The following is a 22,412-nucleotide window of genomic DNA, read 5'->3' as shown; positions in this document are numbered from 1 at the left end:
TCAGTTGGTCTGCACCAGAGTTGGGCGTGACCCGGGTTAAGCAGGAGAATCCCCCGCTCCATTTAGGACCTCTAAATGGAGGCGTATGTCAACCTTCAGTCTTCTGTTTCAGGAAAAGGACCTCTCAAAAGACTGGAGGTTTAACAACAAATGAGGATTTGCTTCAATTTGTGTATTTTTTGACACACAGTTTTCTCAGAACAGCGGGCACCTGTGGGTCCGAATTGTTCAATAATCCTCAAAGAACGAAAGCCACCGAGAAAAGCGTTTAAAGGGCAGTTGAGATAACAGCCGGTGCCTGGACTTGGCCACGCGGGTGAGTAATTTCTTAAGTACTTTGACACCTAACTAAACACTGGCTCCTTTTCCTCTTCGACTTGAGCATTTCACCCCCAGCCCTATCGCCCTCTGTCAAGGGTGGGCTGGAGCCCCAGGGCTGCTCCTGACACGCTTTCCCCCAACTTGCTTCTCGCGCCGAGTTTGGGGGTCAGATCGCCTGGAATCGACCTTTTAAAAGTGCCTTAAAGGAGGGCGCCCTCGCCCAGCTGCCCAGCCCCCGGTGTCCTTGGGTGTCATCTCGCGTTCTTCTCCTCCACTCCCTCCCCTTACATGATTCTACTCCTTTGTATTTACTGAGGACCTATTATGTCCCAGTCACTGTGCTAAGTATTAGGGATACAGCCACCAATAACCACTTATTAAATGACCCCTTCTGCAAATAATGATAGCCTAGTGATTAGCATGAAGGAAACAAAATAAATTCTTGAATTGAAATAGTAGTTGTGGCAGGTTAGGTCTCAAGAATTCAAGCATACATCTTATGCATATCATTACTGTGTAGTTGTTACCACTAGAGCACTAAATCAAATCACCCATTTCAGAAAGCTCCAGTCCTAATAAGGCTCCTGTTCCTGTAATTTCATTCATCCATTCTCCTGTTATCATCAGCCTTCCTCTCTATATAATTAATTTTTTCACTAATTAATTAATTCCAAAATCCTATATTGAAAACTCCTAGCTGTTCACAACTGAGATAAGCCACTGGAGATACGAAAATGAGTATGTCAGTTAAATTAATAGGGAAATCAAATATATAACAATGCCAGTGGCCCAAGAAAAAAGATGAGAGGGCTGCAGAAGGAGTTTGGCAACGGGTGTCAGAGAAGTTGACTTTTGAGATGTGTCATAAAGAAAGAGCAGGATTTTGCCAGTTGGGAAAAGTCATGAGTAATATTTACGTAACATTTTCTCATTCATAAAGTATGTATAAGAGCATGGGTTTGGGAGGCAGTTGGTCCTCAGGTACTTGGCAAGACAAGGCATTGATGGCAGATGCTTTTTCACAATGATAAAACAAATTCGTTCAGTTTTTAAATATTTCACCACTCCCACTTAGTTCCAAAAATGTACTGATACTACAGTATCGGTGAAGAAGTTGGAGTGGAGTGGAAAAGAGAAAGGATGTGAAAATCCAGGGGTAGCCCTAATAATTTGAATGTGTGCCATATACTCCTGATAGTATTAATACTTCACCTATCAGTCAAGGTTAAATGGAAAACAAAATAAACTACATGGTCCATAGGGTGCATACGATAAAAAAACCAGTTCTTTTGTTCATCATTCATTTCACTTATTCAGACATTCAGCAACATTAAGTGCCCACTATGTTGTAAGCCCTGCTTAAAGTCACTGCTCCTAGGGTGCTCCCAGAATGGTGTAAAACACAGAACAAAGCAAGTAACTCCAGTGTCGGTGGTGAGGCTATGGCAGGGGCAAGTGGGTGAGCACAGAGGGCACAGCAGAGAGGAGGGACCCCTAATGCAGCCTGGTGGCACCAGAGAAAACTTCCCAGAGCAGTTGATTCTGAGCTTCCTCTTGAAGAGCAAGGTCAAGGACAGACCAGCTCATGAAACTGAGATGTTCAACTGCTTGGAAGCAAAAGCTCTGTGCAGATGGTTAATCTGGCTGGAGCAGAGAGTTAAAGACACAGGACAGTGGGAGCTGAAAATGAACCTAAAGAAGTTCATTTTCAGAATGACGTAATTAATATGAGAGGCAAAGAGACAAATGAGAAACCTGTTGTAATAATGTGAACTATATGATCATTTTGGCTAATCCACAAAGTCCGGGTCTGAGTTAGAGGACTAGAAGAGAATAAAGATTTGGACTTAGTTTTAAGTGGCCTTCGCTTGGGTGTGCTGAAGAATTTAGCAAAGAAACAGTGCAAAGGATACAAGTCAGTGGATGTAGCTCTGAGGTGGCCCTCTAGTTCCTCAGGAATGCACCCACCACGTTCAGGGGATATGGAGGGAGAGAGCCTTCGGGAGAGAGGAGCCCAAAAGCGTGGCCCACATCAGTACCCAAGGAAGGGTCCACCTCCTCCAGGTGCGGGAATCATTCCTCTGCCCTGACTTTATAATCCCGAACTCTTTCTTACCATCACGTTAGGATTAGAGCAGCCTGACGTGGTCAGTCTCACAGTGTTGGAAATTGGAACTGATGGCATAGCTAATCTATTGGTTGGAGAGAGGTAGAAATTTGAGTTGCTTAGGAGGAAGACATCAATAAGATTGGGTGATGGATTATCCTGAGGGGTGAGCAAGAAGATGGCGTCACTCACGGTGCCCTGAGTGGTTGAGTATTTTCTTATTTCTAATTCAGAAGAGATGGGGGAGAAAGAGCTCACATCAACTGAACACTGTCCATATGTCACCTGTTTACATATTTTAACTTATTTAAATTTCACAACCCCTCTCTGAAGTGAATAGTATTATCCTCATAGTAGAGTTGAGGAGCAAGGCTTAGAGGGGCTGTGATCACAGTAAATAGCAGAGTCAGGACAGGAACCTGGGTCAGTCTCTCTGGAAAGCCACGTCTACACTTCTATTTCCTCTCACAAGAGGACCTTCCAGTATATTTATACTCAACTTCCCTGAAAAAATATGGTCTCCTGCAGTGAGCAGAAAATAATATTCCTTTCACTGTACTATACTGGTGACTTTCTTCTTCATCATTTTTTTAAGTTCAAGAGATAGCTCTTGTTTATCAGCTATTCCAGTACAACAAGTTCATCCAACAGAACATGTCAGCTCTCTGTGCAACCTGAGCTCATGTGCAGCTTTCTGCCAAGGAGCTAATGTTGTGCCGTGAAATAGAAGAGTATCTTTGATATTTTGGAATACTTAAGCCTGTTGGAGATAGGAGCATGACTTTTCCTTTATCTACATCCTGCTATTTGCAAGATAGTGATACCTTTTGGAAACTAACGATTATTTCCATAGATTTGTATCTTAGAGTGTACTTTTCTGGGATTAAGAGGAAAAAAACTCATATTCCATGTGATTTAGGAAGGGGAGAATTAAATGTAGAGCATTGCTTCCCTATTTTTGTTTCTTTAGCCGTGACACCTGAGAAAATTAATGGAAATGATAAATCCAAAAGTGTCTCTTCTAAGGATCAGAAACAAATCCAATTGAGAAAGGAGAAAAAAAATGTGAAAAAGAAAATGAATATATCAAGTGTATAAAGTTTGAGATTATCAAATCATGCTCGAATTGCTAGAAATTTCAATACATAGGAATAAACATTTAATGAAGGATTATTAAAACTGACACAGCAAGAAATAGAAAACCTAAGTAAACAGTAACTGTGGAATGAAATCAGCATAATTTAAGTATTGCTTCTAAAGAAGGCTCTAGTCCCAATTGTGTTGGTAAATTATTTCGGTGTTCAATAGCTAATTGTCGTGTTGGGTTCCAGACCCTGAAACTTATCTTTAACTCATGTTCTAAACAGCTCCTTTATCTTCCTCCCGCATGCACACCTTTCCCCAGACTTGCTTGGCTTCCTGTTTCAATTTCACCATCCACCTGTGGCCCAAGCCAGAAACCTCGATGTCATCCTCACCTCATCCCCTAGTCTCTCCTCCTAACCACACTACATTCTATTGCCTTTAAAAACTCTTTCCCAGTATGTTTTCTGAATCTAAACTCTTTCAATTCTTCCTGCTACTCACTTGGTTCAATCCCCTGACATCTCTCTCTAGAACTATTGTAATGACCTTCCATCTGATACCCATGCCACCAGTGCCCACTGGCTCCCTCTACTGTAGGCTGGGGGTAATGTATGTCTTCTCCAGAGAAGTTAATCCTGCACTACACTTTTAAAATCTTTTTGGGGCTTACCATTGCATGGGCATGGTTCAAGGGTAACAGGGTGAGCTGCTGAGAATTTAGTGCAACATAGTAGGAAAAATCAACCAAACTGCTTTCAATTTCTTTAGAAAAAGTACAGTACTCTGCCTATTTTGGTTAGGGAAGACTCTGCTATTACCATTCTAAATGCATTTCTAAATGGCTATTGCATTTCTAGATACTGTAGGAAAAGCAGAATCTTCTGTGATCTGGAGCCTACTAACTGAGCTTTTCTGAATTTTCCCATGAGGACCATTGTCAGGGAAAGGGGAAGGGAAAGGCTGGTTCTTGTTCTGGGGTTGGGGGAGGCTGACCCCCCAGTGTGGGCAGGGACTGGGGTGGGAGGGAGTTCTGGAGAGATACTTCCCTAAGGAGAAAGGACAAGATGGGTGTGCAAATGGAGTTGCTGCAGACTAGGGAATCAGGAATCCACTGCCAAATAACCCTGTGAACAGAAACTTTGAGTCAGGGATGGCTGGGTTGGAAGACAGGGAGGGGAGTGGATTTGAAGCATTTGGCTGCAGAGCTTGGAAACCTAGTAAAGCTGTCAGTGGCTTGGGTTTGGCCTGCGAGCTGTTCACCTTTGAATCAACCTCTGGAACCTGGGCAAGCCAGCACTTGGAGAAGGAACCAGCCACTGGTGTAGACCAAAGAGCTGAGGCCCTTCCCTAATTTCCTGGGCTACATAAACCCCAGACTCCAGGGCAAACCCAAAGAAGAGGGCATGGCTTCTGAAAACTAATGAGGTTATTGTAGCCATCAACATACCACCTTTTTACTACAGTTGTTGTTGAACTACTGGGATTGAGTTGTATTTTTCAGAAGCCATAGAGCACACTATGCAGTGACAGTCTTACCTGAAGAATCAAGTCAAGCCAAGAGAGGCAAAGGAGAGAGAAGGAAAGGTAGAGACAGAACCTTAGAGTCTCTGCTTTTACACAAACTTGAGTCCCTGAACTGAGCTGTCTTCCTGGACTTCTTTTTCTGTTAGTGTGCTTTAGGTTCTATTCCTACCACTGAAGAAGATCTAACATAAAAGGAAAACACTGAGGAATGTGGAAGGGAGGTCATTATCTGAATTCACAGCTGAGGACATGGAAATAAGTGTACCCTGTCGAAGAAACTCAATAGATAAGGCATGAGTAAAAGACAAAGGCCACCGTAAAGAGAGGGTTATACTGGGAAGCTGCATTTGTGAAGGGAAGGACTTTCACTCAAAACAGAGATTGTTTGGCAGGAGCAATTAGATTTTAACAAACTCTCCAGGTGATTCTGATGCACTAAAATTTGAGAACCACTCTTCTAGTGAGTGTTTCAATACATAATACATCTGTGCTTCCCTATCTTCAATTTTCTGAAAAAAACCAACTGTGAAATTTACGGTCAAGAATGCTAAACTCACAGGTGCATGGATAGTAAACAAAGGATTATCTTTACTGATGGAACAGCCATAGAGAAAGACTACCTGAAAGAGTTAGGTCATACCTCTGAGATTAGTACCACGTAGCTAAGAGGAGATGCTGATTAAAATCAACAGATTTTAAAATTCAGGAAAAAGAACAAAAAAAAAGAAACAACAAAAAAACTAACTTCCATTCTTCACAATTCACTGTTTCCCAGAAGGAAGAATGAATGCAAGACTTTTAGCCATAAAAGCAGTCTTTCACAATCCATGAACCTTTCTTGGAGTATAACTTTCCATCCTACTACCCCCACCTCAATTCCCAAATAGTTCGTGTCATCTTTTAAATGTCTTGACTAGTTAACACTTCTAGGAACCTCAAAGGAGTTTTCATGGCTTAAGCAAAAATGTTGTGTGCTTGAAATAAAAATAACCTGTGTTATATTGTTCATACAGATAAACTCTTAAAGCTCACTCCTTTTCAAACTGTGATGACCTCCTTTTAAAAATGGGTTACTTGGGACTTAATTTTAAAAGAGCAAATGCAATCATATCTTACAGTAGTAGTTGTTATATGTCTTCTGTGTACTATATGTAAATCAAAAACACACTGCCTCCTTACTTTTAAAAGTTTTTGCTCTGTTATTAGAGATATGAGCTGGATATGAAATTATCCTGTAAACTACTTCCCTTTTTCAGACTAAGTTAACACTTCCAGAATAAAATCTCCACAATTCTCTACCCCCAAAGCTTAATTAGCAGTATTCTAATGAAATTTTGACAAGTACCGAGTCTGGGAGGTCTGTTTTTGCATTCAGTATCCATGGATCACTGATCCTATTCTGTGGATTAAACAAGTAAATTTCATTTGTAGCTGTGGGCAGAGTATCTTGCTAATTGGCATTCATATCCCAGAAAAGTGGAACAAAGGATATGTGTTAACAAGACACCATCATTTTGGGGAATGAGTTCCTGATCTGTGAGGACAGCAGCCACAAGTAAGGCTGCAGGAGGAGACATATTCAGAAGTCTTCACATTTTCCTCTAAAACAGTAGTTTCAAACTCTTAACCTTGTGTAACACAAAATTCAGTTGTAGCTTCAAGGGGAAAAAATGGGCTGAAGTTCTTAATGCTACCATTTAATAGCCTACCTGAAACTCCTGTGCCACACGTAAAACAGGTCTATAACCATTGCCTCCAGACTCTATAAGAAGACTGAGTTCTTCAGGTATTTTAGCAGTCTACAAAAAAATGTATTTCTAACTGATTAACCCACCAATACCTTTTATGTATCTACTATCTGAACTAGCTAAAAAGTACTTTCTGATGAGTGCATCCTAGGACTTCTGCTGTCTTTACTCAGATAGTTAAACTACCATCTATTTCCTCTGATCCTACAGACATCCTGTTGATACATAAACAAAGACAGAAGTGTATCAAAGCATTTATCTTTTATTCCCAGTGAAAGAACAAAAAAACCCTGCTGGCTCAAATATGTAATTACATTCCTGTTTTGAAAACCACTGGATGCTCTGATGGTAAATGCCACATTCATAGCTGCCTTTGAATTCTCATAAACACCCCATACACATAAACAAGTGAGCAAACTGGCCCAAACAGCAGCTTATTGGAGAAAAAGCAAAAAGCAAAGATCATACAATGGACACTTACATTTGTTTCAGATCTATTAGGTAGCCTGTGGCCAATCTATACTTGTAACTGTAATTTGCATTACCTGAGCACACACTTGCTGGGCAGATAAATATGAGTAGTTTGGAGATGACCAACCTATTCCAGCTATTAAGTTATGGATCGGGCAGCAGTGAATGTATAATGGCGACATCCCTGAAGATGAAAGATCTGTGCTCTAGGCCAACATCCTCTGTTGACATGACCTTGGGAATTTGCTACAATGCTCCAAGCTAAATAGTAGAAGAGAGAGAAATAGCTATCCTGAACATATAACACACCTACTGTAATGTTCAAATGATAAAGTGAAAATGCTTTGTAAAACTGTAAATTAGCTTTGCCAAAAATCTTAGAAAGAAAAGAATCAAATTATACTCAGGGGCTATGAATCCATTTTAATCTTCTAGTTTCCTCATTCATAACCATGTGATTTTAACCAAAAGACAAAGCAGAATTAGAAAAGTTAAATCATTTACAAAATATCAAAATGAGCTGCATCTGATATGGCTCAGTCTCACTGTCAATATAACTAGTGATTATTCCAAAGGCTTAAGGATAGTGAAAAATTTCAAACAACTTTTCCAAGGCATGAATATTAAAGTAAAAGCCATTTAAAACACTCAGACATCCATGAAGTAAATTGTATAAATGTGGTTAAATCACAAAGTTGACATAGATTTATAAAATATAAGAGTAGACATTAAATTGTTTTAATGAATCCACTTCCTTTATTGCAGTAACCTCTGTACAAAGCAGCAACTGCAATACTCAACAGTAAAACATTAGAAATGCATTTCTGTGACAGTTATAGTACAGTATTATCAAAATATTACATTTTCAAACTTAGTACATAAACATCCACCAGAGCTCAAATCTTTAAATTATTTTTCCATAGTCTTTAAAAATATGTAATGTCAGAAAGCATAAAAAAAGAATGTAAAAGGAAACCTAAAATACAAATGAAATAATGTAACAAATAAATATCTGATTTAATTAACTGTTAATAATCACCTTAACACCACCATTCTCTAAACCCACTGAATTTTTACCTATAGAAATAATGACGTGTCATATGCCATTACATAATTATTTATTTCCAAGTTATCACCAATGATTAGAACTTAAAAAATTTTGGCATTAAAATAATGAAATTCAGCATAAATAAAATAGAGTAGAATAGCTTCAACACTAGCTAGCATCTCTAAGAATTAATTGCTGAAATTTATTAGAGCACTACAACAACCTTGAAAATTTTGACCTGGTATCTAGTGTTAAGTGAAAGTAATGCATTATTTTTTAAAGTGAAAAGCTTCTTAACATTATTTCACAGACAATATTACCCTCCCCCATTATGCATATTTAGATATATTTTATGTACTTTATACACATATGTATGATGCACGACATTTGGTTCCTGCAGTATAGATCACAATGATGTTTTCCTGAATGGGAAAAACTTAAAAAAAAAAAAAAGTATGTGTACCTGTGCACATTTCAAGATAGCAGCACTCAGTTATGCCCTATTAACCATTTTAAAAGTTCAAACATATTGTTTACTGAATAATATGACATTTCTACTGTCTTTCCCTCCAAACCCTACAAAACCTCCAATAAATGGTACAATGCTATGAGTTATAACATTGGAAAAAACTGTTAGAAAAACAATTACCTCATTCTCTTAACATTCTGAATTTAAAATTATTATCAGATCTCCTCTATGGTGTTAACTTAGTTCATACTCATGCAGCAAAAATATTGCACTACTGAACAACAGTAGTAATTTTATAGATTTCTATCAAGATTCATGAAAACCTACATAAACTCTGCACCAGTGAAACTTATACCAATGAACACACTGAACAGTACTTTAGATGAAATGTTCTCCATTTTCTAACTGAATGATAACTGTGTGAAGTTATATGCCCTTCAAACGATCACCTTTCTTCTCCATGAAACCTGTCTTTCAATCTGTGAACTCATGTTTACTGAAACAAAAAATATAATCTGATGAATCTTGATCACTTTAAAATGCAAAAAACCAGCAACATGTCATTATAAATACACATATGCATCTGTGTATGCATATACATATACACACACACACACAGATATGTAGACATATTATTCCTTGAAATGTTTCTAGGAAATCCTTCCTTGAATAAAAAATGAAAAACTTCACATTAATAATTGCATATAAAGCTTTTAGTAACAGTACATAATGCACTGTCAAAACGGTACTAGTAGACTATGATGTCAAAACAGACATTTCAAAAGCACAAACTGGCAGTTTTTCTTAACACAAAAGTTTTAAAGTATTAAGAATGGATTAAATTTAAATGTTCAGAATAATCTGTTCAAACCTGAGTATATTAATTAAGACTATGAGCTTGACAATTGAATGAATTGAGCCTAAAAACATTTCACTAAGAAACCAGTGGTCCATTTAACCATTCAATGAAACACTAAATATTTTAATTATTTATAAAAAGGATGATACAGTGATATTCCATGTGTTTATTGAAATATTCTATTAAACAACAATGCTTTGTCTAATTTTCCTCCAGAAAAGTCTTTTAGCATTTCGTAAAAGTTCCTCAGATTTGAGGAAAACTCTAAATTAGGACAGATCTTTCTTCTAATAAATACAAACGATCTTAAAGATTTTTGTCTAACGATCTTAAAGATTTTTGTCTAAAGAATGACAATATGTGATTTTTCAGCATGGTATATAGAAGTACTGGATAAATCTTCAACCTTCCCTAAGGTTTCAAGAAATAGTAATCAAATAAGATATAAATAACAGCCAATTAGAGGTTTAAAAAAAAGAAGTCTATTTGGCCTTTTTTCCCCTAGATCTACATTGATACAGATTCATGAAAACCTAAACTTGGGGTCACTTTTTGGTTCCCATTTTTTTTCTTGCATTTTCATTAACTCGCCCTAATTCTCACCTTTAATATCTAACAGACACCTTTACAAAAGTAATAGAAAACATACAGTACTCAACACTAATTGGTCAATGGAAAAAGAAAAGCAGTGTCCATTTTATTTTCAGGTGAAAGAGACTAGAAATAAAAATAGCTGAAGGCAAAGTTTGACATTCTACAAATTTATAAAAGAGGATATAGTGATGAAATTTGGTTAATTTCAGAAGGCACCTCAAGGCTAAAGGCTTTTTGTACTCCTTTCATCAATCAAAAACTAACACACTTTTATTGCTATTCAAGTAGCAAAGGAAAACTTTACTCTCACAAGCTTCAGTCCAACAACAAGGAATCATCATTCACTAAGAGAGAGATAAGGAATTGACTAAAACTGAAGTCTCCATACACATAGCAATGGAGCAACTTCTCTGTGTGCTTTCAAATTAATGAAATAGTGAAAATAAGTCAGTTTGCCATTGTGATGTTAACGTGTCATTGAAGATTTCAGTGATAGCAGTTACTTCACTAGGCACTGAAGTACCGTCTGGAGGGCTGTCCACTGTGCAGACAGAACATTTAAGAATAGAAGGTAAGGACACTCTGATGATTCCCACGGACTAGGAGAATTGGTGGTAGGTCCTTGGATAGAGCTTCTAACCATGCCATGTAGAGAGCACTAGACACAGCACCTTTTCGTGCAACTGGGAGACTCCTGGTATCAAAAAAAGAAAGGAAATTAGACAATGCATTTACGTTGAGAAGAATAAAATGTAAGAATTACAAATTAAGTCACAGTAATAGTAACTAAAAATTACTATAGTTACAGAATATTTTTGAGTGCAGGGAAATTCTGCATATAGTGTAGTAACTACTATACTCACATATAATTATTCCCATTTTTTTCAAGTTTGAACAAAATATTTCTCAAAAATAAGAATAGCAAATAAATATTTCTATAAACCCTAACACATTTGGTATCTAACATTAAACCTCAAATTTCCCCTTAGAATTCTTTTAGATAGAAATTCTTCTATCTGAATTTCGATAGTGGTATCTATACATGGACAAATGAAATTCAAACATAATTCTACATATTAATGTTCAATTTCCTTTATCTCTCTGGACTCTTCATTTCCATTTGTACATAGTGATAGTATGTCCAGTTGCTCCACAGAGTGTCTCTCTCCAGCTTTCTATGTTTTAGCGACTTCCATTACAGATACTTAATTATCATCAGCAAAATCTGAAATTTTCTGGTGTATTAAATATTTGTTGTTAATCAAACTAACAATCCTTTGGTATTACTTTATTTCATCATTTGGCATGTTTCAGAGATCTGAGCCTTCTTTACCTATATAAGGACCCAGGCTCCAGGACTGAGATAATTTGGGTTCAAGAAAGATCTAGCTAACCTGGTTTAGTGGAGGAAAAGCCAGAGTAAGCATAAGCATCGATATTCAATGTGAAGACAATGCGTTTAGATGTAAATTTTGTGTGTGGGAACTTGGTGGGAATTGAGATAGGAACTACTTTTTAAATTTAATCCTCCACGTAACTTGATGGAGTTATTTCTGTGAAGAAGCTGCCTGGGATCGACGTTTTAACTTGCAGCCCTCATACCCCACAAATGTTGATGGCTATGCTGTGGTGTTTCCAAAGCTAAGGGATTTTTTAAAAGTGGGAAAAAGGATAAAGGAAAAATCGCAGATTAAACTATTATGATAAAGAAGTACTTAGATTCATGCAAGCTTAAGGTTAATATTTTTGTTTTTCTTTCCTCCTATCTTAAATGATTTCTTCATATGTTTAAAGCAACGTATATTTAATAAGTATTTTTCCTCAAAACCACAAAGTCATTATGGATGTTATATATACTTGGTAATAGAAATGAATCCTAATTGAATTATCATAAAATGAATACCCAAGGAAATCTTTGTATAGGTATTACTTACATGACAATGATACTAGCTGTGTTTGAATGTTCCTTTAATAATTCATTTAACCTGATCTGCCGGTATGTCTGAAATAAAACAGAACAAAGTCATTACTAGACCTTTTGAAAACTGGAATTTACCCTGGTTCATAAAGCTATTAAGTAGACAAAAAGAAACCAAAATCAATTTTGGTATAATAAAAATATCTTTTCCAGAATTTTAAAAAAATTAATGCTTTGCACTATCCAAATATAATTACAACTTAAAGTAGATTTAGTTTACACCACTGGTTCCTCTCATAACCAACTGCAGTTCTTTTTTTTTTTTTTAACATCTTTATTGGAGTATAATTGCTTTACAATGGTGTGTTTCTGCTTTATAACAAAGTGAATCAGTTATACATATACATATGTTCCCATATCTCTTCCCTCTTGCGTCTCCCTCCCTCCCACCCTCCCTATCCCACCCCTCTAGGTGGTCACAAAGCACCGAGCTGATCTCCCTGTGCTATGCGGCTGCTTCCCACTAGCCATCTGTTTTACGTTTGGTAGTGTATATATGTCCATGCCACTCTCTCACTTTGTCACAGCTTACCCTTCCCCCTCCCCATATCCTCAAGTCCATTCTCTAGTAGGTCTGTGTCTTTATTCCTGTCTTGCCCCTAGGTTCTTCATGAACTTTTTTTTTTTCCTTAGATTCCATATATATGTGTTAGCATACGGTATTTGTTTTTCTCTTTCTGACTTACTTCACTCTGTATGACAGACTCTAGGTCCATCCACCTCACTACAAATAACTCAATTTCGTTTCTTTTTATGGCTGAGTAATATTCCAACATATATATGTGCCACATCTTCTTTATCCATTCATCTGTTGATGGACACTTAGGTTGCTTCCATGTCCTGGCTATTGGAAATAGAGCTGCAATGAACATTTTGGTACATGATTTTGAATTACGGTTTTCTCAGGGTATATGCCCAGTAGTGGGATTGCTGGGTCATATGGTAGTTCTATGTTCAGTTTTTTAAGGAACCTCCATACTGTTCTCCATAGTGGCTGTATCAATTTACATTCCCACCAAGAGTGCAAGAGGGTTCCCTTTTCTCCACACCCTCTCCAGCATTTATTGTTTGTAGATTTTTTGATGATGGCGATTCTGACCGGTGTGAGATGATATCCCATTGTAGTTTTGATTTGCATTTCTCTAATGATTAATGATGTTGAGCATCCTTTCATGTGTTTGTTGGCAATCTGTATATCTTCTTTGGAGAAATGTCTATTTAGGTCTTCTGCCCATTTTTGGATTGGGTTGTTTTTTTTGATATTGAGCTGCATGAGCTGCTTGTAAATTTTGGAGATTAATCCTTTGTCAGTTGCTTCATCTGCAAATATTTTCTCCCATTCTGAGGGTGGTCTTTTCATCTTGTTTATGGTTTCCTTTGCTGTGCAAAAGCTTTTAAGTTTCATTAGGTCCCATTTGTTTATTTTTGTTTTTATTTCCATTTCTCTAGGAGGTGGGTTCAAAAGGATCTTGCTGTGATTTATGTCATAGAGTGTTCTGCCTATGTTTTCCTCTAAGAGTTTGATAGTGTCTGGCCTTACATTTAGGTCTTTAATCCATTTTGAGTTTATTTTTGTGTATGGTGTTAGGGAGTGTTAGCATTTCATACTTTTACATGTACCTGTCCAGTTTTCCCAGCACCACTTATTGAAGAGGCTGTCTTTTCTCCACTGTATATTCTTGCCTCCTTTATCAATGATAAGGTGACCATATGTGCATGGGTTTATCTCTGGGCCTTCTATCCTGTTCCATTGATCTATCTTTCTGTTTTTGTGCCAGTACCATACTGCCTTGATTACTGTAGCTTTGTAGTATAGTCTGAAGTCAGGGAGCCTGATTCCTCCAGCTCCGTTTTTTCTTTCTCAAGATTGCTTTGGCTATTCGGGGTCTTTTGTGTTTCCATACAAATTATGAAATTTTTTGTTCTAGTTCTGTGAAAAATGCCAGTGGTAGTTTGATAGGGATTGCATTGAATCTGTAGATTGCTTTGGGTAGTAGAGTCATTTTCACAATGTTGATTCTTCCAATCTAAGAACATGGTATATCTCTCCATCTATTTGTATCATCTTTAATTTCTTTCATTAGTGTCATAATTTTCTGCATACAGGTCTTTCGTCTCCTTAGGTAGGTTTATTCCTAGGTATTTTATTCTTTTTGTTGCAATGGTAAATGGGAGTGTTTCCTTAATTTCACGTTCAGATTTTTCATCATTAGTGTATAGGAATGCAAGAGATTTCTGTGCATTAATTTTGTACCCTGTTACTTTACCAAATTCATTGATTAGCTCTAGTAGTTTTCTGATAGCATCTTTAGGATTCTCTATGTATAGTATCATGTCATCTGCAAACAGTAACAGCTTTACTTCTTCTTTTCTGATTTGGATTCCTTTTATTTCTTTTTCTTCTCTGATTGCTGTGGCTAAAACTTCCAAAACTATGTTGAATAATAGTGGTGAGAGTGGGCAACCTTGTGTTTTTCCTGATCTTAGAGGAAATGGTTTCAGTTTTTCAGCATTGAGGACGATGTTGGCTGTGGGTTTGTCATATATGGCCTTTATTATGTTGAGGAAAGTTCCTTCTATGCCTACTTTCTGGAGGGTTTTTATCATAAATGGGTGTTGAATTTTGTCGAAAACTTTTTCTGCATCTATTGAGATGATCATATGCTTTTTCTCCTTCAATTTGTTAATATGGTGTATCACACTGATTGATTTGCAAATACTGAAGAATCCTTGCATTCCTGGGAGAAACCCCACTTGATTATGGTGTATGATCCTTTTAATGTCCCACTGCAGTTCTTGATACATATGTCTTAAGTTATTTTTTAAAAAAATCACATGGAAGATTAATGAAAAGGAAGCAGGAGAGAAAGAATACCTTGGTTTTATAAAGTTCAAGCTCATTATCTGTTATTCGCCATGGTTCATCTTCTTTCATTTTATCTGCAATATCTTGTTCTTTATCATCTTCATGAAGTCTGTATGGCTCAATCATTTCATCAAAAGCTACAATACTTAGAAAAACAGAATACAGGTAATTAACCTTATGCTGAATTACTTAACAGTAAGATCTTAAACACTAAATCATAACTTGAAAAGTTAGTGTAATTATAACTATAGAAGTTAGTGTTTTCCAACCATCGTGCTCCCTTCCATACTCTGACTATAACAATCACTCTGGCAATTTATTTTGAAAATAGCAATCACTAGTTTCTCTAACTGGTTAGAAATTTAGAATCATATTCATAATAAAAGAACTGAAATTTTAACTGCTAGTGCAGGTTTCCTTGTATCTGCCCCTGCTCCTATACCCCAGCCCGCCAACCTAAATAAATTTTATCACATAAGCCAAAATGATCCTGTTAAACGATAAGTCTAATTGTGTTACTCCTTTACTCAAAACACTCAATTGCTTTCCCAGTTCAAGTACCACTGAAGAGAAGTAGTGTAAGAAAAGGTACTAGAACATTTTGAAGGGAGGAAAGGGCAGATATTAAACATTTAAGATCCAGAATTAAGCTGTAGGTCCAAAGATACTAAAAAGGACAAAAGATAGTGGAAGAACATGAACAGCATTCTAAACCTCTATGAATGTGAAAAACATATTTTTCAGAACTAGTCTCATACAAATCTCCTAGTATATATTCTTCTATAAGAGAAAAAAATGTCTCCCTGACTACAACCTTACAAGGTATACCTTACTGTTCTCTACTTAAAATGAATTCTTTATACCAGCTTCATCATATATTCAACATATATCTGAAAGTAATTAAAATTACGTACAGTAATATAAATATATATAATTATAACAACTTCCATATACCATTCCCAGGTAGAATAGTCCACAAGTCTACTTTTCTTTGACTCTTGAGAATTGTGAATGCAATTACTATAGGCAAATTCTTAGATTTATTTTTTTCCCTATTTCAGTAAAAAAACAAAATAGTGGAAAGTATTACACATGTGGAGTAAGGACTGAGTGGTCATAATGAACAATGGAAATTTAAAGAACCATGTGGAATTTCTGTGGCACTAATGATTTTCAAAAACTACTTGTAAATCAGTAATTGAATTCTTCTCTAAATATTAAAAACCCTTTAGACTTACTTCAATATCTGCCATAGGCATGCCAACTATCTGCTAGATTAAAAACAAGCTGACTTCACATGTAACTAACAGCAGGCAAAGTCCCCAGGTAATTAGTTTAAGTTAAATGATCTGTTAGCATGTCTGAGTAGGTCATCCATAAAAGAATCAGAAATTTATACAAAGTAATTAATCCAATAACTTACTTTTCTTTCTTTGGTTTAGTATTAATATCTCCTAAGACCATGATATCAGAGAAGTCTATCCGGAACTTGCTAAGCAAAGTAGCCATCCTAGAACAAAGCATTGAGACACATGAAGGATGTATATAGAAGTATTCTTATTCTATTTAGGGCTGAATCGATAGGTACTAAACAGAGTCCATCTGAATTAACTTACAAAGTAGACATCTAAATTCTGAGTAGAAACTTGTGTTGTATTCTTTTACTTTCTCTGAATCTCTCCTTAGTATCCAATAATGAATGGACAGAGCAAGACATTAATAATGAAATCTGAATGGCAACTAGTTTTTTTAAAGTTAATTTTAGTCAAATTATATTGGTAAGTATGTGTATTTCAGTAAAAACTAGTAAACAGTTATTTTAAAATTATTTTTGGATTATTCTTCTATCCACAAATAATGCATATTTCAAGGTCCAACTCTGACTTTTCGGGCAAAACTGAAGCTATAACTGATGGCAGATTAAGTTCACAGCTTTTTTTTTTTTTTTTTTTTTTAAACTGGGACAAACGTGAAAAGGAGCTCCAATAAGCCTCTAATTTTTCAGTAAATAAATACCTTTTTTGGAGGCAGAGTTGGCAATTAAACTTTGGTGGTAACAACAAAAAAGTTGAAACACACATACAGGAAAAGCAATTAACAAAACAGGATTTTATTTTTAATAAAATGAGTTTTCTAAATTAAGGTAACAGAAAACAAACAAGCTATAGGTTTAACTTTTAAATTACTAGTATTTCTTGCATAATTCATGATTTGAAATGTATAAACACTTAGCTCAACTCCAGTGTAAAGCTACTAAGTGCCTAATATGTGTTATAGGACCCACAAAACTCAAATCTAAGATAAGAAAATAATTCAAGCCTCAGAATGTAATGATTGGTATCAAGTATATCGTGTTTCAGGAAGGGAATGTAACAACTAGAAAGAAACAGGGAAGGCGTTATGAGGAAGGTGACAATAAGTACTGGGGTTTTAAAGAAGGGAGTTATTTTAACAGAGAAGGGAGGAGGCAAGTGAAGAACTATTTGTAGTAGACAGATGAGAGCAGGCAAAGAAGTGAAAGTCTGAAATCATATGTTTGTTTAGAGCAGATGTAGAAATGTAAACTGAAGTACAAGGCGTATTTGGGGGAATAGGAGATATAGACAGAAAGGAAACAGGAGGACAGATTGTAAAGGGCCCTGTCGCCTAGACTCTCTGTGGTGTGTAACAGAGAAGTTAAAAATATTTGGGGCAGAGGCATCACATGATCAAAGCTTTGCTTTCTAAATGTGAAATTGGGAGCAATATGCATGATATATTACGAAATGATCAGAGATGAGACACAGTGTACTTAGAGAAGCAATGAAACCAGAACTAGAATTGTGACAGGACAGACAGAAATAAGAAAATGGACAATGCCATCCTGCATTTCTGTTGTCTAGAAGTCTACAAAATATAACGCATATACAAATATCACTTTTGTGTATTTTTTACCGATTTTTCTTTTTAAAAAAGGCTGCTTAACACTTTGATGCTGCAAGTATTTAATAAAGATTTTCTAAAATGTTAATACGTTAAAAAATATTACATATAAGTAAAACCAAGAATCTAAACTGAAACGTTAAGACTAAAAGAGAATGAGGTTTTACTTGTTTAACTCAATGAGACTTTTCAGCTTCACTACAGAACAGAGCAACATGACTGACATTTTCTGTGTTGTCTAATTGTTATCCCTATCAAATCTATATTGAAATAATGAAGTACTACTAGATAAATGCCCATCAATTTAAAACAGACTTACGCTCTCCGGTCATGGTCTATTCTGTTTATTTTTCCACCAATGAATACTCTGATCTTACAATCTTTCCACTTTTTCTTGGTAGTCAGAAGATAAGGTATCAATAAGGTCAAACCTGAATCATAAAAATATAACAAATCACTTATTAAAACACTAATTTCTCAATTAAGAACTTTTAATTCAAGTTAGTTGCTAAAAACACCTTTATTATAACTCAATATGAAAGAAAATTGTTCTTTTGTTCTTTCAGTCCTTCCTTAATAATTCAGTCAAAAAGCCACTTGGCCTGAATAAGGAGAGAGGCCCAGTGGAGTCAGGGCCCACGCGAGGAAGTCAAAGAAATGAGATAGTGGCCTGGCAGGGTAGGGAGACTGGTTATATCAGGACTGAGGAAAAGAGAGTATTCACTGAAGCTAACGGGAGCCATGTTTCTCAATGGAATGAGAAACATAAAAAGGGAGAAGCTGGAGCGAACCCTGCAGTGTTGCAATGGAAGTGGTTTCAATCTATACCTGTATATACAAATAGGTGTGTGGGGGTGGGGGTGGGGGGGTGTGTTTCCTACATCTGTCCACTAAGAGGGCCTGGGAGCAGTCACACCCTAGTAGAAACGGGCATTTCTAATGCCCTGACCTTTGTTTCTAAATACCATTCTCCACTAAAAGGAATCAAGCCTCTTTGGATAAAGGGTGATTCAAGTGTTGGTGTAGGTAAAGTACACAACTGAGCCTGGAATGTCTTATTTTATCAGAAAATAAAGAATGATTTGGACATGACAAATGGACACAGAAGTTATCCTAAAGAGAATACTGCTGGGCAAATCTGGGACAACATCAAAACAAACTATGAGAATGAAAAAATCATAATCCACTGAATAAAACAGGAATCCATAAGTCCACACAGAAGTAAAGAGAAAGCTCCTCTTTATAGTTAAACACCAACTAATAAATGAAGAAATGACAGGATTGGAAAAATCACCATTTGGACACCACAAACACACCACAACAATTGTAACAGCAAGAATAAATTCAGGCAGAAATATCAATGGATGCTAAAGATGGTGCCAAAAATAGCAGTAATGATGGTATATGTGCATAGTCTCAAAGTAACTCCCCATGCCCCAAATATCATAATCATGAAAGGGGGTAACGATAAGTTTTCAGTATATAAACCTTGGGAAAACCACCTTACTCAATGGTCAAAGCTCCCTTCACCAGTGATGAGACAAATCAACACTATGCCACCTGATAAGACGCAGACAGAAGGGCACAGCATCACTTCTGTGATATTTCTACCCACAGAAACTAATTATGATGAATCATTAAACAGCACTCCAAATCAAGTGACATTGTACAAAATGGTCTGTAATATCTAAAAATAATGTTAAAGTCATGAAGCTCAAGGAAGGACTGAGCAACTTTCAATTTGAAGGATACTGAAGGGACAGGACAACAAAGTGTGATGCCTGATTCTGGAACTAATCCTGTTGCTTTGGGGGACCTGGCTTAACGGGAATGGGGTCAATGAAGAGTATATACCATTTCCTAGTACTACCCCCAAAACTTCAGAAAATTTAAACTTCTTAAAAACATATATTAGCAACCTTACCTCCATCATCAAAAAGCCACCAGACATCAATAGTGTTCTTTCCCTGTTTTTTCTGAAACTGTGTACTGGCTTCAAGAAGCTTTTGGTCAGCTACATTTAAAGGCACAGCAGGGCCTTTGGGTTCTGAAGGATCAAGCAGAAAAATAAGATATTAGGGAGAAGGTAAATATTAAAGTATATTTTGCTAAATTCCCATAGTTCCCTAACTTTTGTATATTCAAATGTTTATAATGTAGTTGTATATATGACATCAATCATAAGGTTATAGTTGTTTATAATTTAAATATACTTTTAAAAGGGTTACAGATAAATAATATCTCTATAATACCTAAACTCATCCAAATTATCTTGCCTAATTTCTAATATTTTGAAGCATTTTGAATGAAAGAGAATCATAAAAACTACTAAAGAAAATTATGATCGCTAGATTTTGATTTTTGAAAAGCTGTTTCAGGCTAACTGGGCAAATTAAGCTTATGCCCGTTCCATGAACATAATTTCTTTTGTAATCTGGTTTCTCAATAATTTAAAGCTCAAAAAAAATTTTAAATGTAACGTTATCTGTAATATAAAAGACAGAAAGAAATGGGAGACATATCAATACAGTCATGCAGTTATCACAATGAAACCTCTCAGTCTAAGGAAAAACTCCCTCATCTATACCTAACTTTTGTCCCCTCAATATGTGAGGCCCAATTCTAAAGCCATATAACCACCACATCTTTCTTTGAATCACAGAAAGACTGTGGGAACTCCTAGGAAGGGCACCCATCTACTGTAGGTCTAAAGAACAATTTATCAAGGGAGTTCCCATTATGTATCCCCAGGAATTAAAAAGGAAGAAAAAAAAAATCAGCACCGACTCTGTGAGCAAGCAAATGACTATAATGAAATCCCTACACCAAATTTTAAAAGCATAAATCCACAGAAGGAAGTCTGATCACTTTTGTAGAATGTCTGTCATTCACTTTTCATGCTGCCATGATGTACGCAAAACATGACGAATGATTTTGCATGATGAAATAATATGGCTACCAAACCACACTGCTCCATAACTCTCACCTCTATCTCCTTCTCATAAAATTCATGTACGTTGACATGACTGTATCTCCCAAACGCAGCAGGACTGTGAGAAATATTGTAATTTTTGAAATGAGAAATATATTAGTATCAAAATTAAGGACTTGGCTGGGTACAACTGATGGTAAAGAATGCAAGTGACACTGTAAATAAACCTATTTCAGTGTCTCTACTTATCATCTAAACCATGCAGTTTAAATTTAAAAATTAAAATACTGACTTTCAGGATTTGAATATTTCTGAAATACTACCATGATTTAAAAGAATTTGTCTTTGATATAAAAGAATTTGTCTTTGATATATCACCTTTTCCTGGGGTAATTTAATGCTTTAGTTGGCCTAATGATAATTTTTCTAATCTGCATTTAATAAAAAACTGTAACATCACCTCACCATGGAAATAAAAACCAAGGCAAAGAAAGAAAATAATAAGATTGGAGTTAAAGAATTAACAGTATGAGAAAAAGGATTAAAATAAAATGATGAAAAATGCCTGCCTTTTTTCAACAGTGGTTGAGTTGGAGTCTTGCCATCCTCTTCCTCATCTAGATTATGTTTAAAAAACACAAAATATAAGTTAATTGCCTTCTTATTAATAAAATAATGAAAATGTAACTAGAACACATTTATAAATAAAACATAGTATGAAGAAACAGTGTGAAAAATAATTAAGACTGAAGATATTTTCTACACTGAGTGTTCAGGATTTGAAAAAGCAAACATATTTTAGACTCCTCCAACAGGGCTACTGAGTAACACCCACCCCTAAATTTCATTCCTGTAAAACGGACAAAAACTTTAGAATTTTTAAACTTTTAAACTTTCATACTTGAAATTAGTTGCTCTGGCTTATAAAGTAGAAATACGATATTATAAAACTGATGTTGCAAGTAATACATAAATTTCAAACATGCCACTGCATCACTGTGCAAATGACTGACAAGGAATTTTAGAAGCACTTAATAGATATATTTGGTATTTGTAAAAATTAATCACCACTTGAAATATTTAGGAATTTGATCAGAGACAAGAGTCTTTTGGTTTATATAAAATGCCAGGTTATACAGGAGTGATTTTTCAAATACATAAATTTATATATATACATATATGTATATGTGTGTGTATATATGTATATACATATATACACATATATACACGTGTGTGTGTACATGCATGTATATAGCATATGTTGGTCCATTTACATACCTATAAATATTTCCTAGGGTTAATAGTTTTCCTAATCTGAAATTTTTTTCCTATTCTAAGCTGTACTATTTGTTTAAGGCACATAAAACTCCCAACTTGGACAGGAAAGAGTACACTGCAGTGGGCTCTTGAGTCAGACTCCCAGCATTCCAAGATTACCTCTAACCCTTCTTCTAGCTGTGTGACCTTAAGCTAGTTACTTTACTTAA

The 22,412-nt window shown here is 35.9% G+C and overlaps 1 protein-coding gene across 3 annotated transcripts in view; it reads right to left on the bottom strand.

Moving 5' to 3' along the window:
* Positions 1-8,742: 8,742 nt before the first annotated feature.
* The window catches only part of SLC12A2 (solute carrier family 12 member 2), a 108,476-nt gene continuing 94,806 nt past the window's right edge, over positions 8,743-22,412 (bottom strand). The window contains exons 21-27 of one of the 3 annotated variants that reach the window (XM_030869740.2): positions 21,495-21,542; positions 19,918-20,040; positions 18,313-18,424; positions 16,495-16,581; positions 15,081-15,216; positions 12,162-12,229; positions 8,743-10,921 (exon numbers count right to left, since the gene is read on the bottom strand). In XM_030869740.2, coding sequence (XP_030725600.1) covers positions 10,786-10,921; positions 12,162-12,229; positions 15,081-15,216; positions 16,495-16,581; positions 18,313-18,424; positions 19,918-20,040; positions 21,495-21,542 — 710 coding nt within the window. In that variant the 3' untranslated portion in view covers positions 8,743-10,785. Of the gene's footprint in view, positions 10,922-12,161; positions 12,230-15,080; positions 15,217-16,494; positions 16,582-18,312; positions 18,425-19,915; positions 20,041-20,979; positions 21,044-21,494; positions 21,543-22,412 lie in introns of those variants that run through there. The other 2 variants (XM_060296167.1, XM_060296168.1) reach the window with 2 other exon arrangements.

The sequence above is a fragment of the Globicephala melas genome, chromosome 3 (genome assembly GCF_963455315.2).
Source record: "Globicephala melas chromosome 3, mGloMel1.2, whole genome shotgun sequence".
Classification (NCBI taxonomy): Eukaryota; Metazoa; Chordata; class Mammalia; order Artiodactyla; family Delphinidae; genus Globicephala; species Globicephala melas.
This window is presented reverse-complemented; position numbering and strand designations above follow the sequence as displayed.